The sequence below is a fragment of the Phascolarctos cinereus genome, unplaced genomic scaffold, assembly GCF_003287225.1.
Source record: "Phascolarctos cinereus isolate Bilbo 61053 unplaced genomic scaffold, phaCin_HiC Scaffold_5;HRSCAF=322, whole genome shotgun sequence".
NCBI lineage: Eukaryota > Metazoa > Chordata > Mammalia > Diprotodontia > Phascolarctidae > Phascolarctos > Phascolarctos cinereus.
Genome location: NW_027555958.1, coordinates 178,773,624 through 178,798,680, shown reverse-complemented (window position 1 = coordinate 178,798,680; position 25,057 = coordinate 178,773,624). Strand labels below are relative to the sequence as shown.

At 37.6% G+C, this 25,057-nt stretch overlaps 1 protein-coding gene across 2 annotated transcripts in view; it reads left to right on the top strand.

Annotated features, from left to right (window-relative positions):
- The first annotated feature begins 489 nt into the window (after positions 1-489).
- ZNF292 (zinc finger protein 292) overlaps positions 490-25,057 on the top strand; it is a 112,626-nt gene continuing 88,058 nt past the window's right edge. The window contains exon 1 of one of the 2 annotated variants that reach the window (XM_020976310.2): positions 490-707. In XM_020976310.2, the coding sequence (XP_020831969.1) occupies positions 540-707 (168 nt within the window). In that variant the 5' untranslated portion in view covers positions 490-539. The remainder of the gene's footprint in view (positions 708-25,057) is intronic. The other variant, XR_002322331.2, reaches the window with a different exon arrangement.

Sequence of the window (25,057 nt, the reverse complement as noted above, 5' to 3'; positions counted from 1 at the left end):
GCCCTGCCAACTCTACACCTGTGCTTCTGGGACTTGTGCACCACGTGGCTCCCACCCTTGGGTGCCAGCCAGGGGCTGTTTTACTCTCTTTTTCTTGCCATGCCTCTGGCCTGCGCGTAGTTAAACAGAAGCCGGCGGCTGCACACACAAGCCTCACGGATCTCAGTGGCGGCCCGGCCTTCGGGAGAAAAAGAAATCAAGGCCTAGCTCGTGGAGCAGGCGAGGTAGGCTCTTTCCCCCTTGGGGCGATCACGTGGTGGAGGCGCGCGCCAGGCCCAGCTCTGCCCCTCCCCATTCTGGCCCCCGGGCCCATCCGCTAGCGGAGCGCGGGGTAAGTCAACCGCCATCCTCCGCCTTCTCCCCCGCCCTTTCCCTTTCCCCTTCTCTTCACCTCCCGGCTCCTCCGCAGCTCCCCCGCCTCCTTGCAGCCAGTGTACGTGCTCGGCGGCGTGCAAGCGCGCCCGGCACGTGACCCCGCCGAACGTGGCATTGTGTTATCACGTGACCCAGGTGCGTACGCGACGGAGCGGGGTGTGAAGATGGCGGACGAGGAGGCCGACCAGGAGAGCCTCAGCCGAGGCGGCGGGGGCTGCGCCGCGGAGTTGCAGCGCCTCGGCGAGCGGCTCCAGGAGCTGGAGCGGCAGCTGCGGGAGAGCCGCGGGACGGCCGTGGAGGCAGCCACCGAGTACTGTCAGCAGCTGTGCCAGGTGAGAGCGCCCCGATGGCCCCCTCCCCCTTCTCCCCGCCCACTCCCCGGGCTGGTGGGGAAGCGGGTGAGCGAGAGGCGGGCTTGGAGCGATCCGCGCTGCCCGGGGATCTCCGTGGCCGCCTTCGCGGCGAGGGGGGAGGTGAGGCGGGAGCGAAGCTGCGGGGAGAGCGCCTTTGTGTGGCGGCGGCGGTGGCAGTGAGGGCTCGCGGCCGTGTACTGGTGCCCGAGGGGGAAGGGGGCTGTGGTCCAAGCGGAAAACGTCCCCCGCTCCCTCCCCCCATGGGTTGGGGACTGCGCGGCGGGCTAGGCGGGAGGGAGCCGGACCGCGGCTGCGGAGCCCTCTCCGCTTTGCCTCGGAAAAGGGATAAAGAGAGCCGGGGAGAACGGGCTGGGATGCCTCCGCCGCCGCCTTCTCTCCCGCGACCACTATAGCGCTGCTCTTATTGTGCTCCTGGGATTACCGCGCCCCCCGTTTCGGTTTCCCTCCCTCCCAGGCCTCCGCCCCCTCGGTCATGGGCGCCTCCACCGCCCCCCTCCCCGGCCCTAATCCGACCCGCCCCCCGGGCCGGTCCTCGCCCGCCGTCTCGGGGGCCTTTGTTGTGGGAGTTTCGCCTGCGGACTGAAGGGGCCTTTGTTGCTGGTCGGAGAAGCTGTCCCCACCGACCCTTTTCAGCTCGGCCTCCCGTTGGGTGAGCCGGTGAGAGGGGCGGGGGTTAGCCCTCCCGCCCTGGCTGGCTGTGCTGCTGCTGCTGCTGCTGCTGTTGCTGCTGCTGCATCCCCGCTCCAGTACTGGGGCGCGTAGGGGAATGGAGCTGTCCCGGAATGGGTTCTCTACCCGGGGGGGAGGGGGGAAATCCCCCTGCGGGTTTTACCCTTGGAATAAGTAGTCCGTTTTCCCGGCCATTCCCTTATGGATTCTGCTAGAGGCTCTTTCCCATTAGGCTCCTGGTAGAGTGGAAGACCGTTGTTGTGTACTTTTTATCCTGGGCAGTTTATACCTTTATGCCTGAAAAACTGCTCTCCAGTAACTGCTTTCTAACCAGGACTGGAAATGCAGCAGCATTGTGTGTTTATGCTAGTTACCAATGCAGGGACAGAATTCTCGATTAAGGAAAGGGTTTCCAAACATAGGCTTTCCTTGTCATCTCTGTGAAATATTTAAAAACTCGATGTGTATTAATAGTGTACTAGATCGAGATATTTAATTTTAAAAGAAAAAAATTAGAAGTCAAGTCACATGTAAAATGGATGACTTTGTGAAAATGTTTCTGGAATTTTTTAGATTTTCTAATATAATGGAAAATTATTATGAATGAAAGTCTTCATTAAATTTAAGGTCCTCATTATTTCTGTCATTGGAAGCCTTTGTATTCAATATTTAAAATAGATACCATGTTCACTTTTTCATGTGGTAAATGGAAGAGTCTAAACGTGTTCAAGCCCACAAGCATTTACTAAACACCTACTGTGTGCCAGAAATTGTGCCAAGTGCTGGGGATACAAAGAAAGGCAAAAACAGGAAACAGTTCCTGACCTCAGAGAGTTCATAATCTCGTGGGTAAGACTACATTTAAACAACTAGGTTCAAACAAGACATAAACAGGACAAATTGAAAGTAATCATAGAAGGAATGCTCTGGTATTAAGGAAAACTAGCAAAGTCTTGCAGAAAGTTGGATGTCCAAAACCAATGTTACTGTATATGCTGTAATGTCACAAAATAGTTGGATTGCGAAATCTTTGATAAAGCATTCTGAGCTTAACTTGCATTGTGCCTAGATATCCAAAGATGTCACCCTCCACCCAAAATTTAGCCTTACATGCCAGATGTTGGCATAAGTTAATGATAAAGTCAGAGATTAAACCTAGGATTTAAATGTGTGTGTGTATGTGTGTTTGTGTGTTTGTATTCCTTTTGCTGAACTTGCCAGTTTTACTTAACTGTATTACTTATTTTAGTGTTAATTTGGAAGAAAATTACTAAGAGGAATAAACTTTATAAGTAGACTTACAGCTGAAAGGGACCTTAAATGGTAATCTAGTCCATCCCACACATACATCCCTCAAAAAAGGTTAAATAACTAGTGATGGAGACAGGATTTGAAGTCATCTGACTCTAAATCCAGTCCTTTCCCCTACTGGATCACTGCTTCTATAGTATGTTATTTATTTATTCTCTGTATTTAAAAAGTTAAAGGTATTGACAACTTTACTGGATGGTATCTTTACCAAGTAGTGTCTTCCTCTTTGTGCACCTGTTAGGTAACACAATTTGCTATAAAACTGGAAAAAGAATGTAAGCATGAAAATTGAGTGAGAATTTTTTTAATTCTGCCTTACAAATAAATAAACAAGAGTGAAACAAAACTCTTTGCTTTTCTGAGAACTTTTTCCTCAGCAGAAGAAACTTTAATCCCTAACTCTAAGGTGTAGTATATATATAATTAGCCCAGTATCCCAACTAAATTACTTAGGTTTGATTTTTCCAGTGTTGGAGTTTGGATTGTACCATCCATTCTAATCCCTGTTTTAAGATAAAGGAAGCTGTTCAGAGAGGTTAAGTACTGTATCCAGGGTCACAACTGTAACTAGAACTACTCTCTAGACTCCCATCTAAGTAGCCATTAAACATTTGAGGTTCCTTAATAGTTTGTGGGTTAAACAAAAATGGACTCTTGTATGCCATACCTTTTTCCCAGTGTACTTAATGGTCACCTACATTAAAGTCAAAAAGTGTGTCTGATTCTTGATTCCACCTCGAATATTTTCAAGGTTAGATCTAGAATAAAAATTGCTGGGTTGGTCTTTATTGATCCCATTAAATGAATGGAAATAATACAATAAATTTCATAGTTGCCTCTAATCATTATTAAATGGCTATTTGGCTATGAAATTAAGCAATGTGGTGATTAACAGGTCTTGAATTTGTTGGAGAGTAAGAATAAGGAAATGACTTGGAATATTAAAGACTACTGGTGTCTTGGTTTCTAATCTTGAGAGTTTCATTTAAATTTTCTAGTTGAGCTTTCTCTGTTAAACCAAGGTATTTTGTGATGTTAAAAATGAATGTTTTTTAAAGTGGACTACTGAGCTAACACCTTATTCCTTGCCATTTGACGCTCAGTGCTATTGTGTAATTGTTATCCTTACACTGACAAATTATTAATTTTTTTTCTGGATTTTTTTTGTCTATATATTTTACTTCAGTGAAAAGGGAGATTCTGGGAAAAATAGGGAAAAAAAAACAACTCAGAGGAAATCCCTAATGTTTAAATTTTCTTATCAGGGTAACAGATCAGTAGTGATGATTCTTTCTTCTCTGAAGTAATAGAAAAGAACTTCACTATATTCCATAGATATTAAAGGTTTTTTTGGTTCTCCAGTTATCATTTGACAGCTAATCCTATGTTTTCACACTAAAGACTTGTCCTACTTTTTCTTGATTTAGATGATGGCTTAAGATGCCTTAAACTTGGTGAGGGGATTGGGAGGGAGGGGAAGAAGATGGGCACAAGTGCTCATTTCTGAGAAATGAACAGCTTATATTTCTATTTAAAGATAGCTTGGCTGAGTACCTAGGGTTTAGAGCTGAAAGAGACATTCCTTACAGTATGTGCTCAATAAATATTTGTTAAAGTTAATTTAACCATGTTACTGATGCCATTAAAAATGAATCGTATGAGGAGGATAAGGTAGAGCATCTTATGACCATGAGTCTGTGCTGTAACCTGGAGAAATGAGAAAGTTGACTCTTATAAAATCATACCTTCTAATATTAAGTAGTTAAACTTTCCTTTAAAGCAAACTAATTCCTAAGTCAATAATTAATACAGAACAAAATGGGGTATCAATTTACAGTTTCACATTTCCTCCCTCTGGTTCCATGGAGCCAACTTTATTGAATCATCATCTATAGACCAAATTGAGGTGGTCAGGCATATTCAGCATCTATCAGAATTAAATTAGTAATGGAGCAATGGAAAGCAATAATTACAGAGTTCAACATTTTATACAAGGCTAACCATGATTATTACTGGTGCTGGTTGACTGTTACAAATGGCCCAGCAAAAGATGTTGTCTCTCATGCCTTCTCCATCTGCATGTTGTGATTGTTAGACAGGAATAGGGTCCATAGCGTTGATAAAAATACTTTGATGGCAGCCCGCTTCAGTAAGCTAGCTTTACAGGGAGATTGGCACATGGGAAAGGCAGAATGTGTATGTCCTCAAGGTAATAATACAATGATCGAGAGTCTTTGTACCTAGTAGCCTACTCTCAATGTCCATTTAATCTCCAGTTGAGTTTCAGATGTCTCAGGTATGTGTGTGGTCCTTGGAAACAACTTCTCTCAGTCTCGTTCTGGATTAGGTCTCAGTTAATGGAAACTCTGAAAGTGGACCTTGATAGAAGGGCTGGTTACTTACAAAGATTCCTAGGTATTTTCTACCATAATCCTTTTGCAAAATAGATTTTAATACAATTTTGTAACTAGTTGAGATGGTCAACTATAGAACATCAAATCAGGAACCCACACTTGAAACTTCAGGGAAGTTGCATCCTAAAGGAAAATAGACCAATGTATGTTCCATGAAAATCAAGTATCTTCTTGTTCCTCAAAAAAGTGTGCTCCATTTAATTTCAAAAACTTCAAAAAATTTTACATTCATCTTCATTTATCTTTTTCTTTCTTTACCTAAATCTGAACCAAATTCATTCCCTCCCTCAAGAGGATATTATGATCATATTAACATAATGAAAGGGTGTTATGGTATCACTGTTCTATAAATTAAATACCCAATCAAATGGTCTCTTTTATTTGTAATTCAAATGACAATATAAATTTGATTCCTCACTATGTAGTACTATACTAGCATATTATTCAATCAGAAGTCACCCATAGGGTTTATGTCATATTTATTACAGTGAAAAAATGAGATCATTATACACTTGCCCTTATCAATGGAATTTGCTATGTGAGGAAAAAGGGAGGGAGTATCACTACTGTTCCTCAATTCTGTTTGATTTCAGGTATAGGTTCTGGTCAACAGCCAATCCACACATAAAGGCTCACTATGAGCCACAGGATATTATAGCCAAGGATATGTATACCTAGGAGGGAACATGTCTTGTTTACCAAGGTGGGGAAACGAAGTCAAGAGACTCCTGGACCTTCAGTTTCAAAAGGTTGTTCTCTCACTTTCAAAAAGTCATTCTCTCAACTTTCCCAGAGACAGATATCCGCCTGTAACAGTCCTTACACTGTAGGAGCACATGGCATTTCTGGTGAATGATGGACTATTGAAAAGTATTAGACACTTCTTGTTGTTTAATTGTTTCAGTCATGTCCAACTCTTCATGTACCCATTTGGTTTTTTGTTTGTTTTCTTGACAAAGACACTGGAGGAGTTTACTATTTCCTTCTCCAGCTTATTTTACAGATGAGGAAACTTAGGCAAATAAGAGTTAAGTGACTTGCCTAGGGTCACACAGCTAGTAATGTGTCTGAGGCCAAATTTGAGCTCAGGAAAATGAGTCTTTTCTGACTCCAGGTCCAGTAGTCTTATCTACTGTGCCACCTAGATGCCCTCATCAGAGATATTAGAATAGCAGCAGGTTAAAATCCCAAGAAACTTCTCAAACAGCGAAATCTCACTAATTACAGTTTAGAGCTAGGTTATTGTTATTTTTCTCATATCTTAGTCTCAGGATATCCTATTGATCTTTTATATAAAAATAATCAAATTCTAGACTTGTACTCTTATACAGTAAATGCCAGTTCACACATACAGTCAATAATTGGTTCAGAAATGTAGCTTTGCTACATACTAGTTATTAACAGACACAATTTCATGATTTTTTCCAAATGATCTTAAATGAAAGTCACTTATTATTTAAAGTTTAACTTGTAAATTTCTCAGCTTTGGCTGGGAGAGGTCCTAGTTCCTTAAACTGCAGCACTACAGTTTCACAACATGCTATCAGCAGAGCTGGTGAGATCTTATCCCTCACAGAGAAAGATCTAAGAGGATGTGACTACTCTCTTCTCCCAACAGTGAGTTGTTATTAATATTTTCTAATTTAAGTACCTTATTATTAATATTTTCTAATTTAAGTACCTTATTAAACAATTAGCAGTTTTCAACCATAGTAATATTATATAACAGATATATTTGTAATCTAACAGCATTGAGATTAAAAGAGAAAGGAAAATAACTTGTCTTAACAGTTTTTATCAGCTTTGATAATACAAGAGAAAATTCTGCATTCCCGATATCATGTATTTAAAACATGAAACTTATTACTAGTCAGATGGCAGTAATTCATTGGAATGCATTTTTAAATTATCTTGCAGAGAAAATCACTCATCTTATCTCTTTTGGTATTTTACTAATCATATCCAATGACATCTATGATCCAGTATAGAGCTATCCAGTAGGGAGTTAATTAAAGTCAATTAAAGGAGTAACAGTAATTCATTTACATAGTGCTTACCACATTCAAGGTTTTTTTCGAGTTCTTGAAGATTAAGGAATTTCAGAACCTGTTTTCTGTAGTATTTTATAATGTTTAGATTTTGATTTCTCAGTTATTACTTGAGGCACTTCCTGACTTAAATCACAGAACAGTTGTAAATATAATAAGACTGAAATCTTTCCCTTTAAGAGCCTAGTTTAGGGGAAACTATAACCCAATAAATATTTAATGGTTTTTAAACAATCTTGCTGTCTCTTAGCAGACCAATTCATGAAGACAAAACTTATTTTAGCCAAATGACATCAATTTAGTCAATTTCAAAGTAACTGCAGTTAATCCTTCTACATGGCAACTTTCCCCCTTTCGGTTTCAGCATATCTCAGCATAAGAAATTAAATGGGAATTTTTTGGGAGTTTTGCAGAAGGTGAAGATGACACAAGAAAGCCAGCAGATGACACAGAAAAAGTTTAGAAACTCAGAAATGCATAACATCTATGTATAGTATTGAATAAGATCAGCATCATTTAATGCCATAATAATTCAGACTTTCAGACTTCTTCTCTGGTATGAAGGGAGGGCCAAAAAACTTTATTAGGATTTTCCAGATTTGAGGCCCCCTAGCCCCTGTAATGGGGAAGAGATAGCTGTATTTTCATTCTGTTTTAGACTTTCTCCCATTTGATTGGCAAGATTTTATAACTTTACCCAAGCAAGGTTACGAAATTTAGATCACAGCTCTGGTTTAGGGGGGAGGGGTTCTCAAACCTTTTATTAATCACAAGAATTCTACATTTTAAGGCAAAAGATACTTCATTGTTGTAATTTTCAGAGACTATAACATTCATTTTAATAATGCAGTAGGGAAGTGGTCTCTCTAAAAGTATTTCACAGTAATTTATAAATTTTTCATATAACAGTATGTAATCAAAAACTTATTCTCCTAATTAAAAGAAAATTCACATTTTTAATCACATCTGATATTCTCCCAAATTCCACCATGCAAGAAAAACTAGAAGCCTAAGGAATATCATGTGTTATTTGTTTTCTTTTTTAAACATAATACTACTCAGATTTCATCTATGCAGTTGTGTAAAACCTTAACTTATCTTTTTTAGAAAATCATTCATGTTATTAGTGTTGATATGTTATTTTGGTCCAAAAACCAATAACAGTAGTTAACATTTATACAGTGCTCACTATGCTAAACATTTTAGATCATTTCATTTTTCCTAATAAACCACAGTTATGTTATCTCAGAACAAAATTTTCAACCAAATCAATTCTTGATGTATTATTACTAATGGCAACATTTAAATATCATTTTCCCAAAGGTCCACTATTTTTAGTTTAGCTTGTGTTCATAAATTTGTACGGGTACTCCCAGCTCTGCTCCCCATAACTGTTTATTTCTTTAAATCATTCAGAGAGCCAAATCAATTCTTTTTATTTTTCCAAACTTAATCCTACCAGTGTACCATAATAGGGCAGATAAAGGGCACATTTCTCCTTACCCAGAGGTTTTTTGGCTGTAACCCTGGCCAGAAAAGCTGCTAATTTTTTTTTTACAAAGGCCCTTAACATAACTATTTAAACCAGATCAAAGAAACAATCTTTTCTCTATCAATCAATTAATATGTATTTGTTAAACTTCTATTTAACCCTTCAAAATCTTAGGAAATTTCTTTTGTAATCTTACATTGATTGGGGAAGGGAGACATGCAGTACTTGTCAAAGAGGCACTTCTCTAAAAATTACTCGCATCTTTTTTTTTTTATTCCAGTGAGATCAAAACCCTCATACTTCAGCTTGCTTAATTCTTCTAGTCTTTATTTCCCAATCATATCCAACACTGTCAATGCACTTAATCTTCATTCTAGTGAATTTTCCTTTACACTTTAGTATAGGTTTTTATTACACAGAAACAGTTATCACAATACTGTCAAATTTTTGTTTCTTAAAGGCTTATAAATATATAGTTTATTCTGATTTCTTTCAGGTCTTTTGGGCAATTAGAATTGGTTACAGTCACATAGTTTTTCTATTAGATAAACCCAAATAAAACTCACTCAACAGAACTTTAGAGTTTAAGGTCCCTCTTAATACCTCATTGTAGAGTGTCACAGATTTCTGTAAGCAGACTGACTTTGGAGAAGAAGGCATCCATCTCCTCACAGGTAACGTCTTTTATTCTAGAAATGCATTCATCTACTCATTTCACAAAGGAGTTTATTTGGCAGTGACCAGGGAAAACAGCTAGAGTCCAACTATATCTTATTGTATAAAAGCAACTTTCACTTTGATGCTGATATTTAAATGTGTAAAGAAATGGGTAAGCATTTTTTAATTTGACTTTGAAAGTTCTTGGTTCCTAATTGTGTCCTCCTTTAACAAAGCTTGTGATATTTTCTAATACCACAGGTTATTAAGTTATTGTATATTACTGAGCAATTAAAAGTTTTAGGTTTGTTTCTCATCAAGAGTTAATTTTCTAATGATTTTAAATTAACAGAAATCCTCATCACCACTCATGTAATTTTTGGATTCATTGAAATGAAATGTAGGTATATGATCACTAATGTTAACAATTTAAAATCTCAAGTTTTCACAATGACCATTACCTGCTAGGATTTTAAGTTTCAGAGCCCACTGCTTTCAATTGGCTTGTGCTTTAATTTTTAAAATTTAACTCATGTTGAAAAGTAATGCTGAGACTAATTGTGAGCATCCCATTGATTCAATTAAATGTAAATTAAACAATAGTACCTTTTGACAGTACACTTATATAAATCTTTTGATGTTTGAAGAGACTGATATAGCTTTCCTTAATGACTTCATGCCACTTTCACTAACTGATAGTACAATAAATTATTATCCTTCATAATCTATAATAAAATTTGCCTCATTGTCAAATGGTCAACAGTGATTTGCATTAGGAATATCCTTTGATTTGTAGCATAATAATTTCTTGATTTAAATTATCTGCTTTTACTAAAAACACCAACAGGAATATTTGTTATAGGTGACAGGAATTGCAGTCCTGAAAAAAAATGGTGTCTGGAGACTAATTTTCTGAAGATTTCTAGATGTAACTTTTTGTTCATTTCTGTTAAATAACAGAACACTAAGTCCATTTCTTCTGCTTTCTTACCCTAAGCTTTTATAGCCTTCACAAGAAAACATTAAATTTTACTTACTTTTCAATTGCTTCCTGATTTTGAAACAAGCTTTTCTCTTTCTGGTAACACTTTGGAGAATCATTCTATCTGGGAGTCCCAGTGTAGGGGCTGATAACAGGGCTTGCTTGGTGTCTTCAGATTGGTTATTTAAAAGCAGTAAGAAACCAAGGGGTAAATAAATTCCAACTTTACTTACTTTTATTCCTTTGACGACTGAAAGTGGTCTAAAAATTTTTCAGTTCTACCTTCTAATAAAAAAAAAATCACATTTCCATCCTGCAAAAAATTTGTCATTCCCTTTAAGTGTAGTTTTTAAGTCTTCCTTGTAATCTACACTAAAGTTAAAACTAGTTCCACAGAGTGGCACCCATAAACTTCAAACTCAGAGACCAACAGACTGAAATTGCTTTGGAATTATTTTGCTGACCAAGAAGTAGAAGTGACTGCTCTTGTTGAGTTGCTGAGACTTTGAGCAGTTAGAGACCTAATCTCAATTCTTAATTCTCTAACATATTACTTTAGTTTTAAATTAGCAAATTTATTTAACTTTAATCTCTGAGTTGTGGGATTATTTAAACTCAGAATTTTATTCTAATTTCTCCTGTACTATTTTCCTAAATTTTATCTTAATGCTTCTCTAAATTTTACTGAATCTTTTTCACCAAGTCTCTCTTGAACAGATTTCATGAATAATAAACCAGTTCTTAAAATTCAAACTGCAACTTTAAAAGCAGTCACAAGTCCAACTTCATAGATCTGCCAATTTTTGTTTTCATCAAACTTTACAAAGTTTACTGGTACTCCAGGAACTCATAAAAATGGCTCATTAAAACATTCAAATCCTAATTTAGAAAATTTCTTTAAAGAAATTAATCTTTTTTGTTTTCTACAGATTTTGTCTCTAGTTTTTGTATTTGTATTTCATCTCTGCAACTTCGAACTTGACTGGTGTTAGAAATATAGAGAGGAGAAAAGAGAGATTTGTCTTTTCTAAAGTCTTTGGAAACTTTCATTTTTTTACAGTCTTCTCCTGACTGATCAGAACTGGAGAAAAAGCTAGGTTGAATTATCAGGACAACACAAACTCTTGGAAACACCTACTAGCATGGATTAGCACAAGGGACAGATGAGACCGCACAGATAACACAGACCACACTCCCATCCCCTCAGGAAAACCATCATCAACTGGTCCCTCTTGTTTTAAGGGGTTAGCTGTCTCTCCATAGAAGAGGAATAGGGTGGAATAAGAAAAGAGGAGGGTACAGTCAAGACAAAATAATCAGAAGTGGGCCCTTTAAGGAGCAGTGAGCATGTCCATAGTTCATTTGTTTTGGGTGAGATTCTTTCTCTAATATGAAGAGAAAGGAGAAATTAGAGCTGACAGTTTTTTTTACCAAAGAGAAAATTGGTAGTATTACGTTTTCTTCAGTCTTCATCCCTTGAATTGTGCTTTCTTTTTTAAACTTTTTGCTCAAACAAAACAAAACTAGTACACAGAGTTTTAAAACCCAAATAGAAATAGATATACTTTAGCAAAATCTTCCCTAGTTTATACCGAAAATATGAAAGCTAAGTCACTGCTAGATAGAAGAACTAGTTAAAGCTCCATTCCATTTTTGCTAAGAAAAGGAAAAAAAGAGCTGAAACTGACAAAAACTGAAATTTAAGGTACCTTTCACCAAAAAAAACCTTACCTTACCATCTTGAAGGCCTTACCTTGACTGAGAAGGGCAAAAGGGAATTAATTTATCCCCAGAAAAGTGGAGGCTAACTTAAATCATCCCCAGCAAAGAGGAGACTTACCTTTGCTCAGAGAAAATTTAACTCTGAGCCTGAAAAGGGGGAAGTCCTGGCCACTGGAGACCTTTGCTCAGGTCCCATCTGTGTTGCCTCTTGGCCTAATAAAAATCTTTGATGAGAAACTGAGGCACAAAAGTTCCAAGCACAATCCATTTGTTGACTAGGCTAGCAGTTGCCACTGATACAGGTCTGTGGTCCCTCAGTGACCAGAGACACATTACTGCAGGCAGAGCAGTCTTTTATATGGTTGGTTATATAAGGTTCAGTGATACGCAGTTAAGATTGTGATTGGTCTATAGCACACTTCTTAAATTGTGGATCATAACCCCCAAAATTTGGCAACATTAAATAAGGTTTCTGAACACATAATGACCAAAAATTGAATCAAAATCATATGCATGATGAATCAGAGGTGTTTGTGACTGCATTTGCCTGTGTTGCATCACACAATTTCACTGTAGCCTGGGTTCTGAACTCTCAACATGTGTACTTTGTACTGCACATGTCATCATGCCATACAGCATCAAAAACACTGCTAGAAACACCTTAGCTCAGATTCAGGACTATTGTCTTAATGTTAAAATTATGTGTATGCCAAAGAATTGTTTTAAAAGAAATTTCTTTATGATTTATCTTCAGTAAATGTTTAATCTGCATGCCTATTTTATATGACTTATATACCTGGAGTCGCATAAAATTATGAGGCAAAAAATGGGTCACAAGTGAAAAAAGTTTAAGAAGCACTGGTCTATAGTAGAGGTAGAGTAAAGGTATAGGGTGGGCTTACATTTGACATAATCCTGCTAATTTCAAAAGGTGTTTCCAAAGTCCTGGATAAGGGGAAAACACAGAGTCATCATTGTCTGAAAAGTATGTGTCAGTGACCACATACACTAGAGTGGCCTGTAGGTTTATGGCCAGGCAAAGCATCTTATGACCATTAGCCTGGGCTGTAACCCAGAGAAATGGGAAAGTTAACTGTTATAAAAGAAACCAGACCTTCTAATGTTAAGTAGCCAAACTGTCCTTTAAAGCAAATTAATTACTAAGTCTTAATCAATAATTAATGTAGAACAGAGTGGGGTATTAGTTTTCAATTTCATGGTCTTTGAGGTTATAAATGTCATTGAACTTTATTGAAACTTCAAAAGAGGCTTAGAACATTTTGAACTGGATATGGTGTTCAAATGTGGGGTGCCATTGGAACCACTTACTTCGTTTTATTAAAGCTAGTGATGTGTTCATACTCATCTACCTGTGGAGAAAAAAAATAGATGCTATGTTTAAAAAGAATTCATAGTGATTCAGAGTTCAAGAAATTTTTGTTTTAAGGAGTATATGGCTTACTACAATTAAGAGTTCCACTGAAAACGACAGCATTTTAGTTCAGAGAATTTTTAAAATATTTCATTTTTTACTTTAGTAGGTAAAAGGCCACACTGAAGCCAGATGACCTAATTTAATGTTTCATTTAAACCAGATATTTAAACCTTTTAATATTATGGATGCAAATATAGTATATCTTCTGTTTAAAACAAAATTAACAAATCCTTAAGCATTTGCCACATATAAATTACTATGTAAAATATAAAAATATGATAGTTCATGCATTAAGGAGCATATGCTGTAGTTAAGGAATACAAAAGCATGAAAAGTTCATTTGAGATTAAAATGCTCTAAGAAACGACAAGTAGGATGATTTCAGAAAAACCTGGAAAGATTTACATGAACTGATGCAAAGTGAAGTGAGCAAAACCAGGAGAACATTGTACACAGTGATATCAATATTGTATGATAAAGAACTGTGAAAGACTTAGCTATTCCCAGCAATACAGTGATCCAAGACAATCTGAAAGGACTCATGCTATCCACTTTCAGAGAAAGAACTGATATTTTCTGAATGCAGACTGAATACTTGACTGAGGCATACTATTTTTCACTTTTTTCTTTCTTTTCTCAACTCTTCTTTGTGTAAAATGATTAATATGGAAATGTTTTACATGATTGCAAATGTGTAAACTATATCAGATTGCTTACTGCCTCAAGGAGGAGAGGGAGGGAGGGATAGAATTTGGAACTAAAATTTTTTTTTAATATTAAAAATTGTTTTAACATGTAATTGGGGAAAAATAAAATACTATTTGGGGGGGGTTAGGCAGTGGGGTTAAGAGACTTGCCCAGAGTCACAAAGCTATTTCAGTGTTGTGTTTAAGGCTGGATTTGAACTCAGGTCCTCCTGAATCCAGGGCCAGTGCCGTATCCACTGTGCCACCTAGCTGCCCCAATATACTTTTTTTTTTTTAAAGGCAATTGGGGTTGACTTGCCAAGGGTCACACAGCTAGTAAGTGTCAAGTGTTTGGTCTGATGCCGATTTGAGCTTGGGTCCTCCTGACTTCAGGGCTGGTGCTCTATCCACTGTGCCACCTAGCTGCCCTTAATAAAATACTATTTTAAAAGAAGAAAGTAGGTGCAAGACAACAGTAGAGGAGATGTCATAAGGTAGTTTTACGAAATTCAGCCTACTATATAGTCCAGAGATATAAAGGTGAATGAAAAAGTATTAAGCACTTGCACTGAGGATACAAATACAAAAGCAAAACAAGCGTTACCTTTTAGGAGCTTACATTCTACTAGGGCAGGAGTTTATAACCTATCACCTATTAACTTGTTTTAAAAAATATTTCGATAACTATATTTCAGTATAATTGGTTTTCTTGTAATCCTATGTAGTTTTTTTTATACACTTAAAAATACTGTTCCAAGAAGGAGTCCATAGATTTCATCAGACTGCTGAAGGAGTCTATGATGCAAAAAAAAAAGGGTTATAATTCCCTTTAATAGGACATGACAACACATACAGATTAGTGGTGGTCAGGGAGGGGTGTTCTGGTTAAAGAAGTTTTAGGAAAGGTGAGTAGTCTTAAAGGCAATTGATTAACACTTCCTTTCTAGGATTGGTAATGTTGATTTGGTTACTATTCTCAGTCTAAAAGGGGAGGAGAGTGAGGTAGCCTGGCATGAAGATAATGGGGGAGCAGTGCGGAGACTTTAGATCAGGCTAGATATGGTGTACTCAGACACCTAGGATACCAGAGTGGGAGCTGGAGTATGTGCCAGGAAGATGGCAAGGGAACAACCTGCTGGGTCCTCTTTATATAGTGATTGCTCTAGTTAGAGAAGGGAAGAGTTAATATTTAAGTTGAGTCTTAATGTCTAACTATCATTAGCTTCTTGGCATAGAAAGAGTGGCATAAGGTGGGCTGGTTGTGTCAAGAACAAGGAATAACATGTTGATAGAGAGCAATGGATGTGTTAAATGTTAAAATAAAAGAAAATCACCAGCATACTGGGTAGATTCTTTGTGGAAGATTTATGGGCAGATCTTGACAAGAATGTGACTGGATGAGAAAGCTTAGATATATTTTTATCTGTCCAATCCAGTAAACATTTATTAAGAGCCTACTTTGTGCTAGGCACAGTGGTAAGCTCTGGGATATAATTTATAGAAAGAAAGACAGTCCCTCCCCTTGAGAAGCTTATAATATAATGGGGGGAGACAATACACAAAAGGGGGCAGGAAAGCTGGGAGCAGTGCAGAGAACAGGACGCTAATAGGTATCTTGTTCCAAAGAGTTGAAATCAGGGAGAAAAACAGATGCAAAGTGACATGAGGTAAGCCCTGGTTTTTTGCCCTTTATAAAGGAAGGCATTGGGAGGAGTTTGATTAATGGAATTCTCTACTTTACGTCTGCTGCTCTGCCCTAAAGCCATGTGTAAGCTAAGAATCTCAGACTCTCTTAGCTTGTTTTCTCATTTAAAAATGAAGCTTAATACTACATGCTCTACCTAAGTCATAGGGTTGCTATTGGGTTTAAATGAAAGCAGATAAGTGCTTCTACATACTGTTTCATGTATTGCTATGTGAAATAAGTTGTCAGTAAGAATAGAGACTGGGCCTATGATTTCATTAAAACACCAAATTCCAAGAAGAGAAAACTCCCTCTACCAACCTGACCCAGTTTGGAAAATGAGTGGGTCAAGACTTTCCGTGCCAAGTCTGCACAAGATAGAGAAACCCAATCCTCCCCCCTCCTCAAATTAACATTTAATTCTTACTGTATACCCTTTTCCTAATCTAGATATTCAATATTCAATAATTAGTCAACAAACTTTTATGCTTTGTGTACCTTACAATGCTTAACATATTGCTTTGCACATGGTATTTAGTAAATATTTGATGGATTCTACATAGAACCTTGAGAATTTGATAAATCTGCTTTGAATCTAGAAACCAGACAAAAAAATTAAGAGCCAGGTAATTTTAAAACATTTTAACTGCTTTCCGTATAGAGTTGTGATTTCTTCAGCTTAGGGAATGCCTAAGGCAAGAACTCTTTACAAAAATAAGTTGGCAATCACAAAGAGCTGTCATGCCAGATTTAACCATATTTTCATTTTTAACAGGATTTTTACACTGATAGACCTGGAGAGTGGTGTAGGCGTGATTTACCTAAATTTTAGCAAAGGATTTTATAAAGTTTCTCATACTGTTCTTGTGGAAAATAAAATCTCCAGAACCGTTGGATGGATTTGGGATTAGTTGACTAGCCAGGCTCAAATAATACTCATTGATAGTTCAGTGCCATTTTGAAATAATTTGTTTCCAAACTTTATGTGGCAGTGCACTTTTTTTAAAAATTGCCGTTTCTCAATACACATATACACTTTTCATAAAGCAACAAACAAATAATTTTCAGCACTTCTATTTTACTTAATAAATTTAGGAACTTATTTTTTATTGTTTAAGGAAATCTTAAATACACATTAAATTGCTGCTATTCATTCACTGTCATAGGATCATAGATTTAGTGATAGAAAGGATCTTCAGGATCATCTAGTCCAAACCCTCCAAGGAAACTGAGGTCTTCAATGAGTAAGTGATTAACCCAGAGCCAATATTTTGAACCCCAAGTATTCTGACTTTAAATCCCACACTTTCAGTTGTACTGCTCTGCCTCTCAAAGGTGAAGGGGAATTGTACAGTGCCTCCTCCCCTTCAAATGCTTGCACTTCCCCCCCCTTTCAAACTTTTCCCCTCCCCACCACCACCATTCCCCAACTTTGAACCTTGCTATATCATCTTGTTTGCCAGTGATTGTGTACTGGTTGGATCAAGACCTGGGACACTGCAGGGCCACTTTTAGCAGATTTGTACCCACTCAAAAGTTTGACCTGATCATTGACATGGAAAAGACTAAGTATCAGAATATCTGTTGTCCAGATTATGATAGCACTTTGGTTGGACAGCCTGTAAAGCATCTGCATCAGCATGTATTTCTGAGACAGACAGTGTAGGTGGATTAGTGGAACCTGAAGTCAAAGAGGAAGAGTGTAGCAGTAGATTGTCTAAGGGAAATTGAAAAGTTCCTTTAATGATCTCAAACTTCCATTAAAAAAAGGTCCGTCTTTTTAACATTGGCATTCTACCATTGTTGTATGGTAGTAAGATATAGAATATAACAGTCTCTGAAGATTTAAAAATAATTATCAAACTGAGGGCAATGGAAAGGCTTATGGTAAATATGAATACAATGTGTTTTTTAACCAGTGGAGAACTTTGAAGAACAGAACATCAAGGAAATGCATGTTAGCAAGAAGAGATCTTAGTGGCAAAACTAAGGCGTGATAGGTGGACAGTCAGGGGTCTTCTAGTAATCTGAAGGTGTTGGGACAGAGAAAAGCAACCATTATGTTAGGTGGACCTCGTGTGGTGAACTTAATGGAAGGACTAGGACAAGAGCTACACACTGGATGGGCAGACATGAGTGATTTGTGATCTGCATCACAGAACGTCCAAATCAGTGAGTTCATAGAGCAAGTTTTGGCATGTCGTAGTTGGACATTTAAGTACCTGAGTACAGGGGCGAGGGAAAAGTTGCCTTATTGTTGACCTGCTTTCAAGTGATGATAGGGATTTGGCCTAGCTTTGTGCCATAAGCTTAGCTCTTTTTCCTCCTATTCCCTTGTAACTCGGAGCCAGAGAAAAGGCAGAAGAGAGAGTTGTGAGTGAGAAAAGCCACGGATGCCCCTGTCCCTTGTCTTTCATGCTAAGGCCCACCACCCAGGGCCACAATATGATCTTTTTGCCACTCCCCAGCAGGTGGACTAAATTCACTGAAATACTACCCTTTGTTGAATTTTATAGCAGCTGTTTCATTGAAAAAAGTATGTTTATGAATTATTTATACTTAAAGCTGGCAAGTAGTTTTGGCCTTTGCTTTTGTGTCTTCCTTCAATGCCCCACAATTAGGAAAACTGTCTTGGAAGTATCCAAGGGAGTGTGCCAGGGTTCTATCCTGAATCCTTTTCTGTTTAACCACAACATTTATCAGTGGCTTGGATAGAGGCATATAGTAATGTCCTAATTACTTAGGACATAAAATAATTTGATATGTTGCATTTTGTGACAGTAATGGTAATGCATGTGTGTTTCTAATATTAGACTAATTCAGAGCTTCTTACTTTAACCAGATGAAACTGGATTGAGCTGATTTCCCACCCTTAGCTCTCTGGTTTTTTTAGTGCTAGATATCATGCCATACATGTATGTCGTTACTCTCTTTTGTTATGTTTTTAAAGAATGAGCATTCCTCTATAGAAATGTATAAAAGTTCTCAAAGAATACTTTAATTACTGTTAGAGTCATTTTGGTGAATATTATTAGCATGGGGAAGTCAGTCTTTTCAAGGATCATTCAAGCTCACTATAATACAGGATTTCATAGTGAATGTCCTTCAGAAAAGAAAATACCAAGAAGAGACAAACTATTTGCTGTAGCATAGCCTAATAAATCATTAGAAAACAAAGACTTTAAGAACTACCTGGAAACTGGAGAGGCTTGATATTGATTCTTCCACAGTAAAGCCAACACTTCTTGATGTTGGAAGAAGAGTACACAGACAGGTAAAAACAAAACACCTTGGTGCTTATGATGAAAAGATGTTTGTCATAGGCAAGATATTACAAAGATTGGAATATTGAAGATTGGAAAAAGGTAATTTTTATTAATGAAATTAATTTTTGGAAGTTCCAATGAGCCTATTAAGATCTGCATATCTTCCTCAGATTGTAATATATCAACCAAAAAACTATTTGGGAGGATTTTTTTTTTTTAATATTCAGTGAGCTTGGAAGTCTTATCCCTGTTAGGAAGAATGATGAACACCTATAAATATATTGATATGCTGAGAAGCAGAATTGTTCTGGAATTACAGAAACTCCCAAATGAAAATGGAATAATGTAATACTACTTTGTACCATGCCACATGACATTTTACTATAACCACAAGACCTTGTACCATGCTACAGAAGACATGAAAATTTAAGAAATTCATCCAGAGGTGAAGATAAACATTTATCAAAGGGGGCTCACCTGATTTTTAAACCCCATTGAAAACTACAGGGTGTAATCAGGGATAGACTTGTAAAAATGGACTATTTGGTCTAATGTGTGCTTAACATCCGAGGTAATCAACGTATAGTTTCGTGGTCAGTAATTAAGAATGTGTCAAAATCTCATAAACTCAATTCAAAATCATACAAAACAAGTGATTGCAGCAAAAGAAGGACATAGTGCATATTTTTAAAAAAATGTTTTGAAGATGCAAAAAGTTGTAAGGTTTAATTTTAATTACTTTACTTTGTTTCAAGTAATTTACATACTACTCTAGCTGGCATGCTTATTATTTGCAGGTCACATGAAGATATAAGGAAAAGCAAATATTCTAGGTGATTGTAGGATTGAACATTGGGCCAAATTTAATAATAATAACTCACATTTATATAATGCTTTGAGGTTTGCAAAGCATTTTATATATATTCTTAATTTGATCTTCAGAACATCCGTATGAGGTAGGTGCTATTATCCTCATTTTGCAGGTAAGGAAACTTAGACTTATAGAGGCTTAGTAGCTTGCTCAGATGTACACAGAGTTAGAGTTGTTGTTTCCTGGTGGTGATGGTGGTGGTGGTGTTCATAGTTTTTAGTCATTTTCAACTCTTTGTGGCTGCATTTGGGGTTTTCTTTGCAAAGATACAGGAGTGCTTTGCCATTTCCTTTTCCATCTCATTTTACAGAATGGGAAACTGAGGCAAACGGAGTTAAGTGACTTGCCCAGGGTCACACAGCTAGTAAGATTTGAACTCAGGAGGAATCGTCTTCCTAATTCCAGGTCCAGCCCTCTAATCACTGTGCCACCCACCTGCCCTTTTTTCCTGATACATAAATTCAATTGAGAAGGAAAAGAAGGGGGAGTTACATCAGGTTTCCATTGACACCGAAACTCAATCCCAAATATAACCTCACAAAAAGGAAAAGATTTTCCTTCTTAGGCATATATGATAAGTTAGGGCACCAGGAAGATTGGATTTTATTGCATGAAATAAATGATAGGAAAATGGGACAGAATGGGAAGGAACAGGAGAAGAAGGCTGAGATATGATTTGTAATTGGCCATGGTGCATATGTGATTGAAAAGAAGAGTGTTACGAATTTGTAAAAAATCACTTTTCTTTTTCCCTTTTCTCCAAGTGAGGTGGTTACTCAGTGAATAAATAGGAATGGCCCCATTGTTATACACATACATAGTAAGCACTTAATAGTTGAATTTATTTGATTCAAACTCAAAAAACCCACCACTGAGCAGAAAAACTTCCTCTTTGGCTAGAATTATAGATGGATGAATGGATTCTGTCTAGAACAACCAAGCCAATAACAAATTGGTAGAGGGGGTATTTGGGATAAGAGTTAGTTTTGTTTCAGGGTCAGGCTTGAATGTGGTCTTCTGGGGCCCTAAGTATGCTAAATTAGTAAACTTAAGTTCATCCCATAATTTACTAGGTAAATACAGTTAGGTTTTCTTTAACCTAGTATACATACACATTTACTTTGTCCTTCTGAAGCTATAAACCCTCTGAAACTATGCACAGTATCAATAGTGTGTCAAAAAGGGAAGCTACTGGAAAGGTGGTGTGGGTTGCTGGTGGCAAGCCTTGAAAAAGTATGGTGGCAGTAGCAGAGATAGGTTATCAGATCCACCAAGGTGGATGGCTCAGTTTCTCAACCCAGGACATATAGATCACCAAGTTGGTCCAGATTAAGAGGGCTGCTGATTATTTTTGTGATCTTCAGTGAATCACTTAATCTCTCTGGGCCTCAGTTTCCTTATCTGTAAAATGAGATGGTTCAGCTAAATGAGTTCTAAAGTCTCTTCCATCTCTACCATTGTGTGATTCTGGAAATCTGGTTAGTGGGCAAAATAATGCATTGAGATCTAGTGCATTCACTATGATCCCCACCCCCTTTTAAATCAGGATGTCCAATTATATATTTTCTCATCCCTGAAATGGTTATAATACTCACCTGCCCTTTTGGATGGTTTAGTGCCATTTTTTTCAGCTCATAATAGGCTTTTTTGGTAGTGGTTCTTTTCTAGGAGTTGTACTCTTATGTATTGATTGAGAAAATATATGCTGATAGCTACTTTGTGTTAGTAAGACTTTTTGAGTGAATGTGTAATTTTATCATTTACAATGGCATCCAATACATTTGAAAAAATGGAAGCTTGGTTGATGAGATAAAAATTTCTATTTTAGATTTGATTTCCTCCAGATTGCTTCATTATTTAGATGCCAGTGCAACAAGTGCAAAAAATCCCACTTTCTGCAAATATATGTTGTGGGAAGAGGCAAGGGGTTTTTCACAACTTTATTGGACAAGTTCTAGGTACTCAGAACAAATATGTAGCCAGGAGTCAGCCAGGAAATTCACAATTTTTTTTTTAGTACCTGTTGAAACACCAGCAAAGCCTTTAAAAGACTAAAACCATCAGTACTGTGCTTGATGTGAACATGTATTTACAAATTCCTTGAAATAACTACACAGCTTCCTCATGGGAAGCACGCTGATTGGGAGCCCCTCTGCTGTTATTATAAAGTAACGTTTTTCAGAACTTTCTTTGGAAAGGCTATTGGTAGTAATTTCTAAGCTTCTTTAGAATTATCCTAAAAACCTCTAAAGCTAAACCGAATAAAGACATCAGCTTGTTGCTCTTTTATCAGTTTTTATGGTTTTTTTTATATAGTATGAAACTGAATCTTGTTAGACAAGATATTTTAAAATTGTCAGTATTTGGGAAAATATTTTTGGTCATGTGTAGTTATGCTCTTAGGTCCTTAGCTTTTCAGCTAAAGTAAAATTTCTCACGGGAAGGTGGAGGGGCCAGTGTTTCACTTCTTGAAGCAGTGTATTTCACTTTAAGACAGCTTAAATTGTTAAGAAGTTTTTTCCTAACATCGAGTTTAATTAGACTTGATGCCTCTCCATTGTTTTTGTTTCTGTCCTGGGGCCAATCAGAACAAGTCTGATCCTTCTTCCACATGACAGCACTTGAAGATGTCTCATATCCCTAAGTTTTTCTTTTCTTAGGGCTAAATAAAGATCCTCAGCTCCTTCCCAGACTTGGGGCCCTTTATTATCAGTTTTGCCTTATTTTGGACACTCTCCAAATGTCTTATCGAATGTCCTTCTTTAAAACTTTGTTGACAAGTACCAAATAAAATATGTCATATGAAGTCTGATGAGGGCAGAGCATAGTCACCTCACTTCCTAGAAACTGTCTTCCTTTACACAGGCCCAAGATGGAGCCCTGAGTGCCTGTAAAATAGTGTCATCTATAAGGTAAATTTTAACTGTGTATTTTTTTAAAATCAGGTCTAGCCATTTCTCCTGACTTTATATTTCAATTTAGTTTTATTGTATTTTCAGGTCCAAATTGTCTCATAACCACCTCCTTCCTTGTTCATTCAATATCCCCTCCAAAAAATCCCATTACAAATATGTATAGTCAAGCAAAACACATTCCTACATTGGCCATATTCAGAAATCAAAGACAGCAACAAAAAGCCTAAGCCTCAGTCTATGCTCCACGTCCATCACCTCTCTATCTGGATATGGATAGCTTGTTTCATCATCAGTCCTGGATTTATGATTTGTCATTATGTTAATCAGAATTCCTGAGACTTTCAAAGTTGTTTGCCTTTACAGTTTTGTTGTTATTATATAAATTGTTCTCCTAGTTCTGATCACTTCCTACAAGTTCATGGAAGTTTTCCTGGGTTTCTCTGAAACCATCCCCATAATCATTTCTTACTACACAATAGTATTCCATCATATTTATATACCATAATTTATTCAGCCATTTTCCAATTGATGGGTACCCCTTCAGCTTCCAATTCTTTAACATCACAAAAAGGCTATTAATAATTTTGTATATGTGAATCCTTTAACTTTTTTTTAATCTCTAAGGTATACACATAGGGTATGTACAGTTTACTGGCTTTTTGAGCATAGTTTCATACTGCTTTCCAGAATGATTGGACTAGTTCACAGTTCTACCAACAGTACATTAGTGTACCTATTTTTCCACATCCTCTCTAGCATTTGCCATTTTCCTTTCCTGTCACTTTAGCCAGGAGGTGGTACCTCAGAGTTGTTTTCATTTGCATTTTTCTGATTATCAATAATTTAGAGCATTTTTTTCAGTCCAGGTAGTTTATTAAAACACCATTTGGGGTGGGTGAGATTCCTAGTGAGTCTGTGTTATTTGTGAAGCCAATACAAGTGGGCCAGATTTTAAGAATCTGAACAATTTAATTGGGGGCAAGATTGATATTTTTTTATGTGAGATTGACACTTGTATACAGAAAGAGTGTGGGAAGATGTGGATGTGATCTAGGAGCGGCAAGTAACCTGGGGTGGGCCAGGTGCAAAAAATGAGGGCCACAATGAAAGGGTAGTTTAAAGGATTATTGATTCGGATGGGCCAGGTGCCTCAGATAAACACCAGGTATCTGGGTTCAGGGGCTTTGGAGTCCACGTCCCAAAGACATGGTATTTTCCTTTTAGGGATCCAGCTTGAATCCCATCCCCCATCATTCCTCCCTCAAGTGGGACCCAAAATCTTTTAGGGTGAGGGGTGAAGGTCTTAACTTCTGAAACTGCTTCCTGCTGGCCAGGGGCAAGACCTGTCCCTGCCTCAAAGGGGTCTCGGAGAGGAAGCTGACTGGAACTGAGCATAGGTTGCATCCAGGAGGCAATGAGGGGACATTGGCTGGTATCCACTGTTTGCTACCAATTGTAGGTGAGTAGCCTGTAGTCTGGAAGACACAAATCTGACAAGCAGGTCTGACAAGCTGGTTCAATATATAGGGCCCAAATATAGAGAGAAATAAAAGTGATGTCAGAATGGGGGGAAACAAAGAAAGAAAGCAAGAGCCCCATTAGAATAATTTCCTTTGACAGTACAGGATTATTTAATCTTGTTGCTTCCCCAAGTTTCCACTATGTTTCCAATTCTTTTAGGAGGATCAGATGCTATTGGGAAGTAACAACACTTTTGTAGGTAGAGGTTTTCTACCTCTGGGTTCAGTGAATTTGCCAGAGACTGACTTTTAATCCAATTATAACAAAAAATTTGGGAGGATACTTAAGTAATGACTAGGTCAAATAGGTTATCTCCCTCTAAAAAAATTGATTGCACTGAAATTCTCTTCCCCAAACTAAACTGAAGATGTTTCTGATTTAATTTCAGTAATTTGGATTATGGAATGACTACACATTTGGGTCAAAACAGTAAGGTCTCACACAATTGCATTGTGCTTATCTTTTACTGACCATTTGCTCTGATTATAGAAATGTGCTGTAGAAGGATAAAAAAGCAGGAACAAGATTAATCCCAAGTATGACAGGATAAAATGTCCTTAGAATTAAGATAATTCACAGTTTTCCAACCATACAGTATCAGTTCTACCTATGGCCAGATGGGTAACCTTCCTTTT